The 16,913-nt window shown below is 38.3% G+C and overlaps 1 protein-coding gene across 2 annotated transcripts in view; it reads left to right on the plus strand.

Annotated features, from left to right (window-relative positions):
- The first annotated feature begins 4,916 nt into the window (after window positions 1-4,916).
- The window catches only part of NCOR1 (nuclear receptor corepressor 1), a 53,340-nt gene continuing 41,343 nt past the window's right edge, over window positions 4,917-16,913 (plus strand). For both annotated transcript variants that reach the window (XM_008940104.1, XM_008940103.1), the window contains exons 1-7: window positions 4,917-5,100; window positions 6,903-7,036; window positions 9,147-9,342; window positions 11,036-11,218; window positions 12,921-13,034; window positions 15,117-15,173; window positions 15,596-15,648. In XM_008940104.1, coding sequence (XP_008938352.1) covers window positions 4,993-5,100; window positions 6,903-7,036; window positions 9,147-9,342; window positions 11,036-11,218; window positions 12,921-13,034; window positions 15,117-15,173; window positions 15,596-15,648 — 845 coding nt within the window. In that variant the 5' untranslated portion in view covers window positions 4,917-4,992. The remainder of the gene's footprint in view (window positions 5,101-6,902; window positions 7,037-9,146; window positions 9,343-11,035; window positions 11,219-12,920; window positions 13,035-15,116; window positions 15,174-15,595; window positions 15,649-16,913) is intronic.

Raw genomic sequence — 16,913 nt, forward strand, 5'->3', positions numbered from 1 at the left:
ACTGTAAGTGCAAGCAGTCATTTTTAGGAGGAAGTCTGAGTTGATTCTATTCAGCAGTTTGAGCTGGCCGAAGAGAGAAATATTGTCATACCTTTAGAAATAAACATTATTAAATCATTTCCTTGTCTGAGAAGCTCAAATTAACACAGGGTTGAGTGTCTCTTCACGGTTCCTGAAACCATTACTCTTGTCGCTGCTTTTTGTCAGCTAGGTATCCTCAGACTCACAGTTTCTTTTTTGATTCTTTGCTCCTACTTCTGTGATTATTTTTTTCTGAAATGTTGTCCATTTAACAGTACTGGGTTTCCCCATCCCTTATGTGTTTTACCGCAGAGTCTGGGAATGTCAGTGAAGTGGGACACTGGAACAGAAAGGCCTGAGTTCTGAAGTGCAAAACAGGAAATATTTCTAATTGTCAGTATTCAACGAGACAGACAATTTGCCAGCCTCATTGGCAGCTGTATGAAAGTATTCACGACCTAACTTTATCTCTGTGAGACATTTAAGGCAGAATTCCAAAGTCTATAACAGCTCTTGTAAACACTTACATGAGAAACCTCTGAAATTTGCAGAATAACATGAAGAAATATGAAAATAATTGTCTGAAAAACAGAATCTTGCTGTCATTGACTGAGCAGCGTTGGAAGCTGATTTCCTGTGTTGTAATTTGTTCAAGGATGCTGAAAATGAAGATGAGCAGCTTCTGTTCTGTCAGAGAAGAGGGAACCAGTGGAAGGAACCAAGAGGCAGAGAGAGTTAATAGGGAGGAGTCTTAAAGGAGGATTCTGATTGGATTTGAGGGGAGCAAGAGGGAGTTTGTGAGGATCAATGGAAGGATGCAGTGGTGAGGAGAGCCCAGATGAGGCTGTTTACAGTCCACGCAGAGTTAGGATTTTGTGCACAAAGACTGCTGCGTTTAAGCACATATCTGAGCCCGTGCAACTTGGAGAGGTTGCAGCAGGAGGCTGGCATTGCCCTCACTGACAAAGAAATAGATTGATGAAGAATAATCTGTCTGCTGGATACTTGCAAGCAGATGCTGGAGAGAGGCAGATGCTTTTAGATGAAAGGTTATAAGCTTTCCTGCAGAGAAATCGGGATTGAAGTCAAGTACTTATATCTGCAATTGCAGAGTTAAGGTAGCAAGACAGGGAGAGATGAGCAGAATATTGCTGGTAATTCTACTGGCAAATATTGCCAAAACTTCCCTTCTCACCCCACCCCTTGTGGCAGGGAGTGTAAAGAAGTTCATACTATAGAAGACTGGAAGATTAAATGGAGTCTGCAGGGCATGTAGAGAGGTCAAATTAGGAGGGCACGTGTAAATGTCTGTAACAAGAAAAGGAGTCTTAGAGGGAGGGAATATTGTACCTCAGAGTCATGTTACCTGTTGTACTACGGTGTTGATTTTGTCTGGAAGGAAATGAGATCCTGCACAGAATCCCCATCTTTTAGTTCCCTCTCCACCTTGTAATTGCTGGTATGTAACCATGTATTTTTCTCTACTGTTACTGCCCTTATCTCTTCCCACTGTTGTGTCAGTTCCCTTGGGAAGGGAGAATTCACCCTCACCACTGATAACTTAATTTTTTTCTTCTTTTAACTCTCTTCACATCCCACCTCTCTTTACTGACCATGATTATAACCTCTAAAGCTGTGTCTGTTGCCTTCCTCTGTTGGCAGCTTTTCCTTGTTTCACTTTTTTTTTTTTTTTTAAATTATTGTGGTGCTACAAACATGATCATACTTGCAGTTCTCAGGAAGGGCATTAGATTGTTTTCATATGTATTATGTAAAACTAGTAGGTTATGAGATAGGGGTGTTGAGTTAACATTGTTGGGTGGATGAATGATGTTTGTGCTTGTGCGCCACGCTCCCCTTCTCCCCCTTGTCTGTCCATGTCTAGCACAGAACCTGGAGAGACAGCCAGGACCTCTCCTTGCTGTTGGTTGTGAGAGTTTCTTATATCAGTTCATATTTCAAGACTGACAGTCCTAACACAAACCTATCAGTCTGTACGCCAAAGTTCTTGCAAGTGGCAAAATGGCCTTTATAGCATCATACACAGTGAGTGTGGGTTGAACTTTCAGTACCCAGGTTAATGATCAACTTGTGGGTTTGACTAAATATTGAGGAAAAATAAAAGGAGATGTAATTTGAGGGAGAGAAACTAGAAAGGACCTTGAATCATGCAGTAGTTGGCCTCTCTGTGTGTGATTTTTCAAGTGGTTCCTCTCCTGATCCCCTCTGCATTCCAGGATTCTTTAGATCTACCTAACTGTGGTCAGCATGTCAGGGAGGAGAATAAGAACAGGATGATTATTTCTTGATAGTTTCCTAGAATCTGGTGTACATTTTTGGCTCCCTGTGCTTTAGAATGGATATCATAGAACTAAAGAAGTTTTCAGAATGGTTGCCAAGGAACAGCCAAGTCAATCGGGATTCCTTGGCATAGAAAAAAAATCAGCTGAGGGGATGTGATGGAAGTCTATGCTACCATGTGGCCACAAGGGAAAAAATAATATGAAATAGGTGTTTGGTCTGTTGCAGTGCAAAAACTAGAGATATTGAAGGAAGGCAGCAGGTCCAGAGCAAACAAAAGCCAATGGTTTCTCATTCAAAGTGCCACTAAACCATAGAGTTCTTCCAACAAGCAGTTGTGAATACTGAGAGCTCATGCTAGTTCAGAAAACAGCTGGACAAACCAATGGAAAACCATTACAGAATCTTCAGCAGAAAGACTGACTCAGGGAACCCCTGAAGCACAACCTGTGTCTCAGGGAGCCACTAGAAGGCTGGGGGATTTGTTGGGAAGGTACTGGTATGTGCTTCCTAAGTACCTGCTGCTGGCCATGGTCAGTCAGAGTGTTGGCCTAAAGGAGCTTTGGTCAGATCCAGTATTACTGTCTTTATTCCTCACTGAAGTTTTTAGGGTGTAGCAGACATACATGTGTACAAAATTTGGTTAGTCACCTTCCACATGTTTATGAAGACTGCATATGGAGCTGGTGAGGCAGCACAAGTTAGGGCACCAGCAATTCATCAAACTAAAATTTGTACTTCTGTAACCTTAAATTAATTGTGCATCCTTATTCCATGGAGACAGTTGTTCACATAATAGTATAAGTTCACCAGCCTGTGGTGGGAGTAGTTACCACATTAATAGTATGTGTAGCTATATGCCATAGTTTTACATGGACTTTCACAGAAATTGAGAGAGAAAAATCAAAGGTTTTCTTTTTGCTGTAGCTTGAATTTAGGAACATATTTAAGTGCTCAGGTACTATAGCTGGCAACTATTACAGTGGGTATTAGCTACAACTGCTTGTGTTCTGACACTGTTTCTTGATGAAATGGAAAGCATATGACTCATCCATCACATAGTTGATAAAGATGTACTCTAATGAAAGCAGCATGAATGATGAAGCATAATAAATATTAATGGTGAAGAATTCTGTGTTAGAACTTGTCACTTGAATATGAATTGTAAAGATACAGAGGTGCTACCAAGCACACAGCTAGTCATCTGTAGTATTGCTTTGAAAGAGAAACTGTAGGGTTTGCTTTCTTTTCATATCTGAAAATCAGATTTAAGAGAGAAATCTAAATTTATCTCATTATTCTGGTAGTCCAACATATAGAGATTTCTTTGATTGAGAAGTGAGGGGGAAAAAAAAACCAACAGAAGTGGAATAATAAAATATGTTAGATAAACTTTAAGATCTGTTTATATAGCTTGCTGTGTCTGATCCTTTCCTGAGCTGATATTGTCTATTGACTGTTAATGGAAAGGGCAGTTCAGGAGTGTAACTTTACATGTGATGTTTGGGAAAGGCTGGGGATTAATGTGCTTTGAAATGAAGCCATGTAGGCAGGGATCAACAGTTACTTTATCTGAAGGTCTGATATGTGTGCTAGGTTGAGAATTTGCTACAGGTCTGATAGGATTCTGTATTTAATACACAGGCTCCCAGAATTACATCTTTTGAGCTATAGGAAATATCTTGCATTTGAAAAATATGTGTTTCCTGCTCTTTTGGTTAGAGCCATAATTTACCACCTCAAAGCACTGACGGGTGCAGTATTTAACCAATGTCTTCTGGTCTTCAGAAGCTGGAACTGTATATACACAGCTTCATAGGGGCTCAACCTTTGTTAGGGAACTCATCTGGAGTTTTTCAGTATTAAAAGGCTTCCCCAGATCAGTGAGCATTTCATCGGGCACTGTTAATCTGTAGCTGGAGAATACAATAGAGGCAAAGTGGCCATTGAATATCAACTAAGCAGGATTGTTTTAAGTATATTCAGTTTCTGGCATCCTATATGGGACAAACTATGCTGTCAATTGGAACTGTTGGGGTTTTTTTTCTTTTGTGACTGCACTTTTTACCAACTACTTCTGTAAAGCTGCTGTTAGATGGTGATAGTATTTTCGGGCCTGACTAATGCACTGTGGTTTAATGAACTGTGGGCGGAATTGAGTAAAGCAGCCTTGAGATTACCTGAAAGTAAGACACAGTTCATAGAATCCAAAAACTCACTGGAAGAAATGAAAGTGCATCATGTTGTGTTAAAGAAATTTACTGTAAATAGTGTCCCTCCGCAGCCTATTGTAACCTCTTTAACATTTATTTTGAGTGACCTACTTTTCTTTTAAAATCCTCCCGACTGAGGGGGAGCTGGTAAAACGCTGTATTCCCACAACATAATCCTCAAATCTTTGTGTAGACAGTGCTGACACGTCTCATTCTGAGCTCGTTTAAGACCCGTTAACATGTTTCAGAATAGAGTAACCTATTAAATAAATACATCAGGAAAAAGCTTTTACTGGTAATGGTTGTTTTGCTTAGGTGACTATGGCTGTAATGTATTGTGAGTACATCTGGTACTTCAGTGCTTATCGGTGATCTTTTTTCCTTTAGGCGGTTTCCTAGAAACATGATTGCTTGCTGGTCTTGATCTCACAGCTTTGTGAAGACTTCTTCTCTGATAATGTCAAGTTCAGGCTACCCTCCTAACCAAGGAGCATTCAGCACAGAACAGAGTCGTTACCCCACTCACTCTGTCCAGTACACCTTCCCCAGCACCCGGCACCAGCAGGTAAGGAGACACAGGGTTACAGGTTTAGCAAGAGTGTAAGCTGGGTGTTTGCTGTGCCAAACTGGGTTATTTTTTTTTTAAAACCAATGTAATACAAGTCATTCACATTTGAAAACAGTGGAGGTGCAGACCAATGTGCCCTGCTGAGGACAACTGCTGCCAGTGTTGCTTAGGTAAACAATTGTGGGCTGGTTTGGTTTAACTTCTTTCTTTTTTTTTTTTTTGTGAAAGCACTGAATTTTGCTTCTTCAAGATTATATATCTATCTGCTTTTTCACTTGTTTTTGATACAAAGCTGAGTTTAATAATTCTATATCTTTATCACAGGGAATTAATATAAACTTCCTGGTTTTATCATTGGTCTTTCATAGCTTGAATAAATTCACAAGGGACTGTTCATAAACTTTTGTTGTAGTTTTGCTTTTAATTTATTAATTAATTGTATATTATTATTTAGTGGTTAGTCACCATACTGAATGAGGGGGTTGGAACTAGATGATCACTAAGGTCCCTTCCAACCCAAACAATTTTACAATTCTAAATTTGTTCAACGTGAGACTGAGTCCATCTGCACTGATAGCCATAATTTCCAGGAATGTGCAAACAATCTGTTTATAGTTAGTGTACATTTAATATGAATGCAATGTTCTGGGTGTAACAAAGCTTTTGAGAGGCTGGGCTCTTGCAGCATTTGTGGATACTAAATTTTTATGGGGAATTCATCTCCTATTAGGCCCAGGAGCATAAGAAGTGAGCCCATACATAGTCTTTTTTCCTTCTCCTGTAGAAGTGGTATTGGGCTTGATTCTCTATAAGCTAAATGTCATGGTGGACAAAAATCTGTGTGCAAGGTGGGGAATGTGCATCTGAAGTGTAAAAACTTGTGTTACACTGAAATTTCTCTGAAGCAGCTGTACTAGTGCTTCCAGTCAGCTGTGTTCTGCTAGCCAGAACTGGGGTAATGGATTTCTAAGAATCTCCTACTTGGTCATTTCTGCTGAGCATTTATTCTGCCACTGTGTGCTCTCTGTGGCATGGTAGGCTCTGGAGGACTGGCTGTTGTTGGCTTTAGAACAGCTTGTGTTTCCCTCGTTTTAATGAAATTTCTCCTCCTGCTACAGATAGTTCAGATGTTTTGTTCAACTTACATGTTTGCAAAAGGAAATTTAAGAATTGGAGCTTTTTGGCTTGCTCTGTATTTATTTTTAGACAATTTGTAAAAACTAAATCTTAGGGGTAATGACCTTTTATGTGTTTTGTAGAGCTTCTCTTCAGTTAATGCCAGCTGCATATAATTTTTAAAAGGAAGATGTTGAATACCCATATATACAAATAATTTGTCTTGTACCTGACTTGGATTATAAATTATATCAGTGAGAAGATAAACCTTGTCTCACTCTTAGTCCTGATTAATAGTATCTGTTATAAAAATGTCTTGAGGTGACAATGGAAAGAATTGCCTCAGGGTTGCTGAAATAAATCCTCGTTTTACCACTTCGTACTTGGATGTGCGAAATTGATTTTAAAGGATATTTTTCAAAGGCTATTCTGCTGCTGCTGCCTCATATGTGTTGGGTTAGAAGTTAATAAGCTAGGTGGAATTCTTAGCATAAATATTTAGCCTCTTTAAAGTTCATTTAGAACTGAAGACTGCCATTTACAAACTTTGGTTTTGGAGCCGGAATTGGCGATCTGATCTTGGCCTCTATTTACTGTCATTGGAAATGATCATTCCAGTGATCATGTTTATCCTGCCTTCTGTACCCCTGTCCTGGTTAACCTCAGAAGTGTGTTTCACGTAGGAGTTTGCGGTTCCCGACTACCGTTCGTCCCACCTGGAGGTCAGTCAGGCCACCCAGCTCTTGCAGCAGCAGCAGCAGCAGCAGCTTCGACGCAGGCCTTCCTTGCTCTCCGAGTTCCACCCAGGCTCTGACAGGTGAGGATGCGTGCTGGTTTGAAGTACATGAACTTCTGTGCTTTCTGTAATGTTGGTTCTAACTCTGGAGTAGAAAGGCTTTTGAGTTGGGCAGTTTTTGTCTTGACTACATCAGTTTGTGTTCCATTGGTGTAACAGTGTTGGTCCTTCTGCATGTTGTAGTTGTAATTCCTCAGTCCCTTCAGCTTAACTGATATATTTGTTTCACAGGCAGGAGGTGACAGTCTGCTTCGATTTTCCCACACGTCTCCTAACAGGGCTGTCAGTAAACTTCTGAGAACTCCAGTACACATTGCAAACTTGTTACCTAATGCTGTTTAGGCTAAAAGTGGGTAGAGTTTGTACCTTTGGAGTAGAAGCAAGAAGTGCAAGACTTGCTATGGTGTGAATATTACCTGTCATGATTCCTAGATTAGGCTTGCTTACTCAACAGATTTTATCTGTGTGGCTGGGCAAGTAAGAAACAACAGAGCTAGTTGGGTATTTGAATTACAAGAATTGTAAAAGGCTGAAATGTGGCACAAAATGGACTTCTGGGCACAGAGGACTAAATTGGAGTGTATCCTGCTTTTGGCAAGACACTTGACAGCTTCATTTCATTTGTTCTAAATACCCTTTTTGTCAGTCCCCTCTACCATTCCTGTCTCTGTGTAAGTAGATGCAACTGATAAAGGGCCAGCAGGTCAACTGAGGACAAGTATAGTGGACAACTACAGTGAATCGTATGTGGTAATTTAGCTTCAAGTTGGTAATATCTAAGATCTCAGTAAAATGAGTTAATTCACAGTGGATATTGTTGAATACCAATGTTCAAGTGTACATTGGTATTACTGAAAGGTTGATAGTTTCAAGAAAGTTTACAGACCATTTTAAGCATTAATTTGACTATATACCTGAAGAATATTGGGTGTAATCTGAAAAACAAATTTATAAATTAAAAACCCATTACAGATCAGAATAAGATTAACTGGATTGTAGTAAATTAGTGAGAATATGCTCTGTTTAGGGGAGAAATTACTATATGATTTATGCAGCTCAGTTTTTTAGCATATTAGTATGTTGATATACAGTTGTGAGCAAGTGTTACTGCTTGTAACAACCTCTTTTTTTTTTCCTGGAATCTGCTAGGAGCAACTTTATATGGTAGATTACTGCTTGTAGTTTATTTTGGCTATAACTGATGTATCCAGTTCTGAAGAAACACCAGTGATGAATGTTATGTAAATACTGCTCTATCTTAAAATCTCATAAGAATATTCCCAAAAATAACCTGATGACAGTGAAGCCTGGAGCTTGCATATTGCCTTCATCTTGTGTCACCAAAGTGTCAGTAAAGCTCTGGTTTAGTGCTGAGAGTTGCAGTAGCTTTCAGAGTTCTTAAAACTTCAGCTTATAGCAGAAGTAAATCCCCCTTTGCATTGTAAATTTGTGAAAGCTTATGCAGTAGGTCTGGCTAAATACAGGAAACTACTGTCATCTCTTCAGCAGCACTTCACAGGAGGATTTTGAAGCATACGAGGGTCTTCTGTGGACATCCTGTGCCTTGCACTGTGAAGAAGCTACTGATACAGTTCTGCATTTTTCTGAGGAGGAGGAGTTTTTAAATGACTCATGGACTGAATCAATGACTGCTTGTGTCATGTAGTAGCATTTTAGTAGAGATCAAGTTCCAAACAGACCCACGGCTCATTTCAAATATTGTGTGTGTTTAAAAATTGACTGCAAAAGTGAAATAATGGAGCTGTTGTAGCCATCTGTGTTCAGTGGAGTATAACACTGTATTTATCACATGGATATTTTTTTTGTTAGAATTTGAATCAGACCTTTGATTTGAACAATATCCACGTAGCAGTGCTAAGTTTCTGCAAGGGTTTGTAATGATGAGCATGCATTTAAATACTGTCTTAAAATTCATTAACTTTCTCTTTTCCATGGATTTTAGCTGTTGTTTTTATGAAGACCATACTCAAATACATTTGTTTGCCTTAGTGTTTAGAAGCAGTTTGACTAAATTGCATGTCCTGTGTATTTGAAAAGATCTGAGGAACACTAAGTAGTTTTCTTGTATGGAGAGTGTCTGATTTACTGGTGTACCTCTTCTGTATGTTAGGCCTCAGGAAAGGAGAACTGGATATGAACAGCAATTTCATCCAGGTCCATCTCAGACAGATCATGATTCACTGGAATCTAAGCGACCACGTCTTGAACAAGTCTCTGATTCCCATTTTCAGCGTGTCAGTGCAGCTACTGTCTTGCCTTTAGTACATCCTCTGCAGGAAGGGCTGAGATCTGCAGATATTAAGAAGGTAAAAACTGTTTTCTATTACGCTGAAGATGTAACTTCCTGTGTTGTAGTGAGCTGATCAATTTTTTTTTTTGTATTAGATAATTTATGTTTTGTTTGTTTACATTCATTCTTTAATCCCAGAAATTTAAGTTCACACATTATCACACACTGTGGTCAGGAGTCAGTGTTACTCTTTCATAAAAAGAACAAGAAGGTGAGTCTACTTCAAACACCATAAAGAGACTGAAGTTCTGAGTTACCAATATGCTCTTGAAGTCATTAAAACCTCAGTTGCAACACAAATATAGTATAGTGTATGAACTATTTCTGATTTTCAGTTGAAAGCTGCTGGAAATGTATTTTTTTCTGTAATTAATATTGTACTGAATGGTCAAAATACTCATGCTGCCCCCCCTTCTCTTTTAAGCATTTTAAATGAATCTGCTTATTTACATAACACTGATAATACTTATCACTGTCTCATTTTGGGCAAATCTAGGACAATCTAGTTTGCTTGGAAGTTTTCTATTGTAGGCACTGAGCATTGATTAGAACAATTTGTTCAGAGCAGACAAATGTCTATTAAATGAGTATTTAGTATCTTCTCTCATGCACACACACAAGCACACAGCGTAAGCCACCAAAAATGTGGTGCAAAATGGGTATAAGTTCTGAAGGTGAGCACTCAAGTCTCTAAACTCAGATCATTTAAAGAAAAATCTCACCACGTGGAAAAGCTAATAGGCACCAGAGTTTTACAAAGTTGATTAATTGTCTTGCCTTGTCTCTACCATTCCTTTTATCATGTGAATAAGCTGAGTGTACAATCACAGCATGTGATTTCTCAGTAACTTGCTCTGTTGCATAGCCAAGGTAAGTTCAAATGGGGTTGGAGAAGCTGAGCTAAGGCATGCATTGTTAACGTGCTGGCAGGCAATGGAATTTTTATCCAGGGTAGAAATCTACTGTCTTAATTTAAAAATACAATTTTGTGTTATCTTGAAGGAGACATGTCATCTTTCAGTCAGGTTGGTTTGGGTGAGGGATGTATTACTGAGCTAGCCTTGCCAGCTATGTGGTCATGGAGTGTGATGCTCTGAGAACATAGTGACAGTGCTGGTGTTAGAACATGGAGCATGTTGAAGTGGGTTGTTTTGAAAACAGACAAAAAAAGACAAAGGCAAATGAATAGTGACCTGTCCTTTCTTAAGTCACCACTTCTCTTAAGTCAGTTCAAGAGAGTTTAACGTTTATAACCAACTCCAGATATACTTTATGAAGCTGGTCATGGTTATTTTCAAGAATATCCTCATCAGTATATGTGCAGAGTATTGAGGACTGGCTTTCAAGTAACCCTTCCTTTAAAAAATACATCTTCATAAATATAAACAGCATCTTTTAACTTTCAAGGGAGACATTTTGATTTTGTTTTGGTTTCAAGGTAAATATTGATGTGTGCTGTTATTTTTAAAGGTGGCGTCTGAAACTACAGTATCATAAATGGGCTGTCAGTTAATTCTAAAATATTTAGAGCATTAGTAAACTGAAGTATTAACCTTTAACTTAGTTCCTCAACAGTGATAGAGGAATAGACACCTGGAAATTCTTTTTAATTAATACATGCTAGTTTGGTTACTGAACACTCATTCACATGATATCAATATGACTGATTTCTCTCAATCTCCCCTCTACCCCTCCTGTCCCCATCAAAGGACCCAGCTTTTGGAGGAAAGCATGAGGGACCATCTTCTCCAATTTCTGGTCAGCCTTGTGGGGAGGACCAAAATGCTTCACCTTCAAAGCTGTCAAAGGAAGAACTGATACAGAGCATGGACCGTGTAGATCGTGAAATTGCGAAGGTCGAACAGCAAATCCTGAAACTGAAGAAAAAGCAAGTAAGCATAGCAGGCACTGCTGTTGTTGTCTGCCAGTGACAAAGGTGTGGAAAAACTTCATCTGGTGGTGGTGTGTAGTTCATTTGGTTCACATAACCAAACGAGTTAAAAGAGAAGGTTATATATATGATCCTGCTAGAACAGTTAAATAGATTTGACTTCATGTAGTTCTGAACATTTCTGAAACAGGAGAAAGCCACACAGGGACATCAACATTAGATGGCTTTTTATTCTAACCTTCTGTTAGTTGACTAGTGAAATAAGGGCACTGTGACTGTAATTTCATCTTTAAAGCTGACTGTTGGATGTGGGGAGGCTCTCACCTTTCTTCTTTCATGTTCTGTGCAAGGGGAGAATCCTTTGCCTACATCTGCAGAACCAGAGCATATACAAAAGTCTCTGGAACATCTGCTTTCATAAAGGCAAGAGATCCTAACATCTGGAGCTAAGGTCAGCCTTGAGGGAAAGTCTAGTAGGAATGGCCTGAGTGAACAGGGAGAGCAAAGAAATAAAGGAGATTTCACAGTTTTTACTACAGTCCTGGCTATGCTTTCTGTCAGGGAACTGCACTTCAGCCTTTGGAAGCAAAGGAAATGTTTGCGGGCAGTAGTTGTGCCCTTCCCAGTAGTGGTAGGGTTTTATGGTCTGGAAGCATTTAATTACCTCTGAATTCTAATGACCTGTAAAGTGACCTTCATCAGAAAAACAAAAAACGAAGTCCCTAAGTACCTGAGTGTGTTAATGATGCTTATCTTTTCGTTTGTTCCCTTTTCCACAAAATCAGCAAGTACTATGCATAGTATCTCTGAAGGTAGATTCATGTACATTTGTACTATGATTTGACTTTTTAAAAAATGACAAATGTGCTGTTGCCTGCAATAATTGAGCCTGTTTATTATGGCATTCTGCAAAACTGCTAGATTTTGAATACTTGTGCAGCAGTATAGCACATTCCAGCCAGTACTGTAAGACAGGCAGGATCTCTAGTGTCAGTAAGTATTTGATTTATGTTTGTGGCAGGCATGGATTAAGGATATTTCCAGTTGAAAAATGAAGATGTCACTGAACTGAATTTATTTGATGTGAAAGTAAATCACAGCAGTGTAGTAGCTAGGAAAAATATTAGTGTGGGGTTTTTTTGCTGTTGGTATTTTTTGCTTGTTTTGTGTTGTGAAAATCTTGGGAATTCAATACATGTGGAGAGTGGTTTGTTTCTGCTGTGAAGTACATTTAGAATTATGTTCTTTATTGAGTGTTAGCAAGACTTTTGTACCTTTTTAAAGAATAAGACTACTAATGATGACACTTGGATATCTACAATGTAGACAGGCAGCTCTGTGGATTACTTCCTTTGTGAGAAGGCTGCTGTGGTGTAACTGTTCTCCAAAGTTCCTATTTTTTGCTTCAAGTTAAATAGTATACATTACAATGTGACACTGGCTTTAAATGCCAAGTGGAAAGGAATCTGAATTAGTGCAGGTGAGTCTTGTAAACAGTGCCTTTGGTGTACCAATAGTACAAAAAATAGCCTTGTTATCGTCCCTGTGGCGTTAAAACCATCTCATTCATTCCTTGTCAGTTAAAAAAGAGAAATAACAGGCAGTGCCAACTGTTGATCAGATGCATCTTTTCTCTCTAGTGACTAATCACTGGCAGGGGTGACGTGGTGCGGATGGCTGATTGTCTTTCTCTTGTCTCTTAGCAACAACTTGAGGAAGAAGCTGCGAAGCCCCCGGAGCCGGAGCGGCCCCTGTCCCCTCCTCCCGTGGAGCAGAAGCACCGCAGCATTGTCCAGATCATTTACGATGAAAACCGGGTAAGCTTTCCAGCTGAGTGTAGCTGGGAGTCTGACCCCATGGGGTAAAATCCTTATCTTTTCATTTACTGCTTTGGTGTAATTTTTGCTTCTCTTTTATGGTTTTGCCCACCCCTCTTTTAATATTCATTGGCTTCTTCAAGTGAAAGACACTTGTGTGATGTTTCTATTCCTGATCACAGGATCCTGCTTCTATCTTGTAAGCAGTCTAGGGAAACAAGACATCTGTGGGGCTCATCTCTCTTGTGTTGAGGTGGGCAGATATAGATCACACACAGAGACATAGATATTTTTGTGTGTGTATATAGATATTAAAAAAAATGCTTCAGAAATTTATTTTGCACTTTCTTTCCTCGTATAAATGCTGGCAAGTTTGGCTGAAGACCCAGCATTTACATTAGCTGAAGGGGAAAAACTGCATATGTTGTAACATACTGTGCCTTCTTTTTGAACTCTGAATTCTGGCAATTAGGATTTGGATAAATGAACAGATATGAACCAGTAGTATGTAGGTGAATTGTGAGCCTGTGTTGTGTAAGTGGTGAGAAAAGTACAGGAGTCCAGTAATATTGCCAACAATAGCAAAATCCTTCCTGCCTTTTTTTTTTTTTCCCCTGATAATTTGAGATTAGGGAGTTGCATATCTGCTGGGTTTGAAAGTAGCATGATCTTTTGTGAGAGTGGTGTATGTTTGTTTAATTTTCTACTGTGTTTTGTAGGTTAGAGGAACAGTGAGCTTCTGTTACAATGGACTATTTTGGAAAATGTTGAAGTGATAAACCTGCAATACAATGCTAGATGTTATGCAATAGAACTGTCCCAAGTGTTCCATGCAGTTTGTTCTCCCCTTTCACCAGCTGTCTGTGAAATTTGATGTATTTACTTAATACAGGATATTATGGCAATTATTATGTTATGAAAAGTGCTGTAACCAATTTACAGCAATATGTGTATTTCTGGTTACAAGCCAATTTTACTGTTTTGAATCTTTCACATATACTGTAATTAAAAAAATTATTAAAATCAAGCAATCACTTAACAAGACTGCCTCAAGCTTTGTTACCTGTTGGGTAGCAGGCAAAACTATGTGAATTTGAAGATAGCTAAGCAGGCTGCTGTGCAACTTTTGCTCTGCTAACTCTGGTTGCAGGAGGGTTTTACCACAGAATTTTGCAGTTGCTATTACATTCCCTGTGTTGTGTATGTGCCAGCAAGTGGGAAAACTCATTTTTATGGTGCCTGAGTTGGAGTAACATGTCAGTATGTAGTCACCTATTAGCTGCTCTGGCTGTGTAGCTGTCCATATAGCATTCTATATCCAAGGGAAATTAGTTGGATGCATTTGTGAATCCATTTAGCACTTGGTTTGAGTTCTCATATGAGGAATTACATGTGCTGTTAAATGGCAATATAATATAGGGCTAGAGTTCAATTTAAAATGTTTTGAGACCAGAAAAAATCCTACCAGGGTAATAATGTAACATTTCCTTGATGTATAATTATTTTGTACAACTGTGAGTTCTAAAGAGTTTCTCAAGATTGAAATTACATGGAAAGAGGTTAGAATTTAGCAGAATATTTTCTAATAACAACTGCTTTATGGTTTAGTTTCTCCTATATTTTTTGCAGATGGCTTGGAGCTAGGATGTACAATTATTGGGGGGAAAGTTTGAACTAGTGTTGGGTCATTTCACATAGCCTCATCTGCTGACAAAGGGCACTGGAAGCCTGTGGAGGCTTAATATGAATTTGTAAAAGCCAACTGCCTTATCCAGTGCTTCCTCCTTTAGGGCCAGAGTTATTTGGGGGTCTCTGCCTACTGTAAGTGAAGGAGGACCTTTAACATACTCTTCTGTGTGTATGTGTGTGTACACACAATGATTCACAGTCCCAGACTTGGAGATCAGAGTAGTAACTGCACAGTTTAAGTCTTGATTTGCTGAGGCAATATTGCCTTAGTAGGTTAAGAAGGAGGTAGTATGGCCAGAGAGGAGTTTAGCAGTGAGCAAAAGTGAAAGAGTTTGGATACACTTTTGACACTAACTTCAGATTATTTACTATATAAAAAAATCATATTTGCAGAAAAAAGCAGAAGAAGCTCACAAGATTTTTGAAGGTCTTGGTCCAAAAGTTGAACTGGTAAGTTATGGGTTTGTTTTTGTTTTGTTCTTTTCTGCTATTTTCTGTGTTGCCAGTTGGTGTAATTCTGTTGTGGAAAACAACTGTAGTTCTATGTTTACATATAAAAGATGTGTGTGTTTAAATGCACTGGTGAATTTGACCATATAAGTGTAATTTAAAAAATAGATTTGATTGTATTTGAGAGAAAAGTTTGAAATACAAAAAAAAATTAAATAGTATTCTATACATGAGTAGTTACAAGGATCTGATTTTACATTCTATGCCTTGTGTTGAATATCTTCTAGTCTTTGCAGGCTGCTGCATCTCAGATTTGGTGCACTGTTGGCAGAATGCTAAAATATTGTTACATAGATTGCATATACTTTTAGAATTACATGCATTGAAAATACTAAGTGTACCTTTCTAATCCAAAATTGTAGCCACTTTATAACCAACCGTCAGACACAAAGGTCTACCACGAAAACATCAAAACGTAAGTGCTGGAATATCTTGTCCATGTGCTCTTTAGGGGATCTGGACTATGACAATTGCTCAAATTTTTCATTGCTGTGATTTCCAAACAGGATGTGTGTTCCTTAACTGTAGTTAGAAGCTTCCAGCCTGTGTAACTTGCCAATTTTGATGTTGTAGAACAGTGCTGCAATATGTGAGTTGTGTACTGAAGGCAGAGGGAAACTAACTTTTCATCTTAAAAATAAACCATAAAAATTATGTTGGTAACACTTGTGTTTTTCAAAGTCTAAAATACTGGATTTGACCTAGATCTGCCTAGGCAAGTTTTGGTGAATGTACTATTTGAAGTGTTTCAAAAGTTACTGCTGTCACTAAGCCACAGGAGGAGTCCTGATTATTTTTTTTTTTTATTTCTATTCTTAAACATCTATTTATTTACTGACTTAACCATGTACTCATCTTCTGTCATTGGCTGTGAGCAAAGTTATAGAATGCTACACTTAATTATTATTTAGGGCCTTTGAAATTCAGTGATTTGAAATAAACTGATTATCATCCCCTGGAGAAACATGGATTTTGAGGAAAAGAATTTTTTGTTTCTTTTTTAATGTAGAAATTGTTTCTCAAATTTGTATGAGCTATGTTTTTTTAAGGTTACTGAAGAAAACATTGTTTATAAATTGAAATAAAATCTTAATACAGTAATTTAAAAATGTTTTTAATTAAGCTTTTTTGTATTCAAATGGAAATGTCCATAACAGACCTACACATGGATATGTGGTATTTTGTTGCATCTGATTACTTTGACTGTCTCAGTTGTGATGGTGAGCTCATGTCTCTACAGAAAATCATTCATAACATAGAACAAAAGTTTAGTTTTTACCTATGTCAAACCAATTTTGATTTCACTCAGTAGTAATGCTTTAAAATATCAAAACAGTGATCACTCCACTGCAACAATAATCAGCCTATTTTGAAAATATGTATTGCTGCTAGACATTGGTGAAGATAATTGCTGAATTTAACTGTCATAAAAGTGCATATCTTGTGCTAATCCTCTGAGGAAATCCCACTCTGTTGTAATTATAAAGACCAAGGGCTTTTCATGGCTTCTCTAGGACACTAACTGTTTTTGAGACAAACTTTACTGTCGTGACATGATTATCTCAGTTCAAATTTCTTGGAGAACATTACTCTCTTTGTAAGATTTCTTTATTCATAACCAATTTCTGTACTAGCAGTCATTTTACAAATGAAGAAATAAATTGTCGATTCCAGGTATGG

Source organism: Merops nubicus, unplaced genomic scaffold, assembly GCF_000691845.1.
Source record: "Merops nubicus isolate BGI_N331 unplaced genomic scaffold, ASM69184v1 scaffold19835, whole genome shotgun sequence".
In the NCBI taxonomy this organism is placed as follows: Eukaryota; Metazoa; Chordata; class Aves; order Coraciiformes; family Meropidae; genus Merops; species Merops nubicus.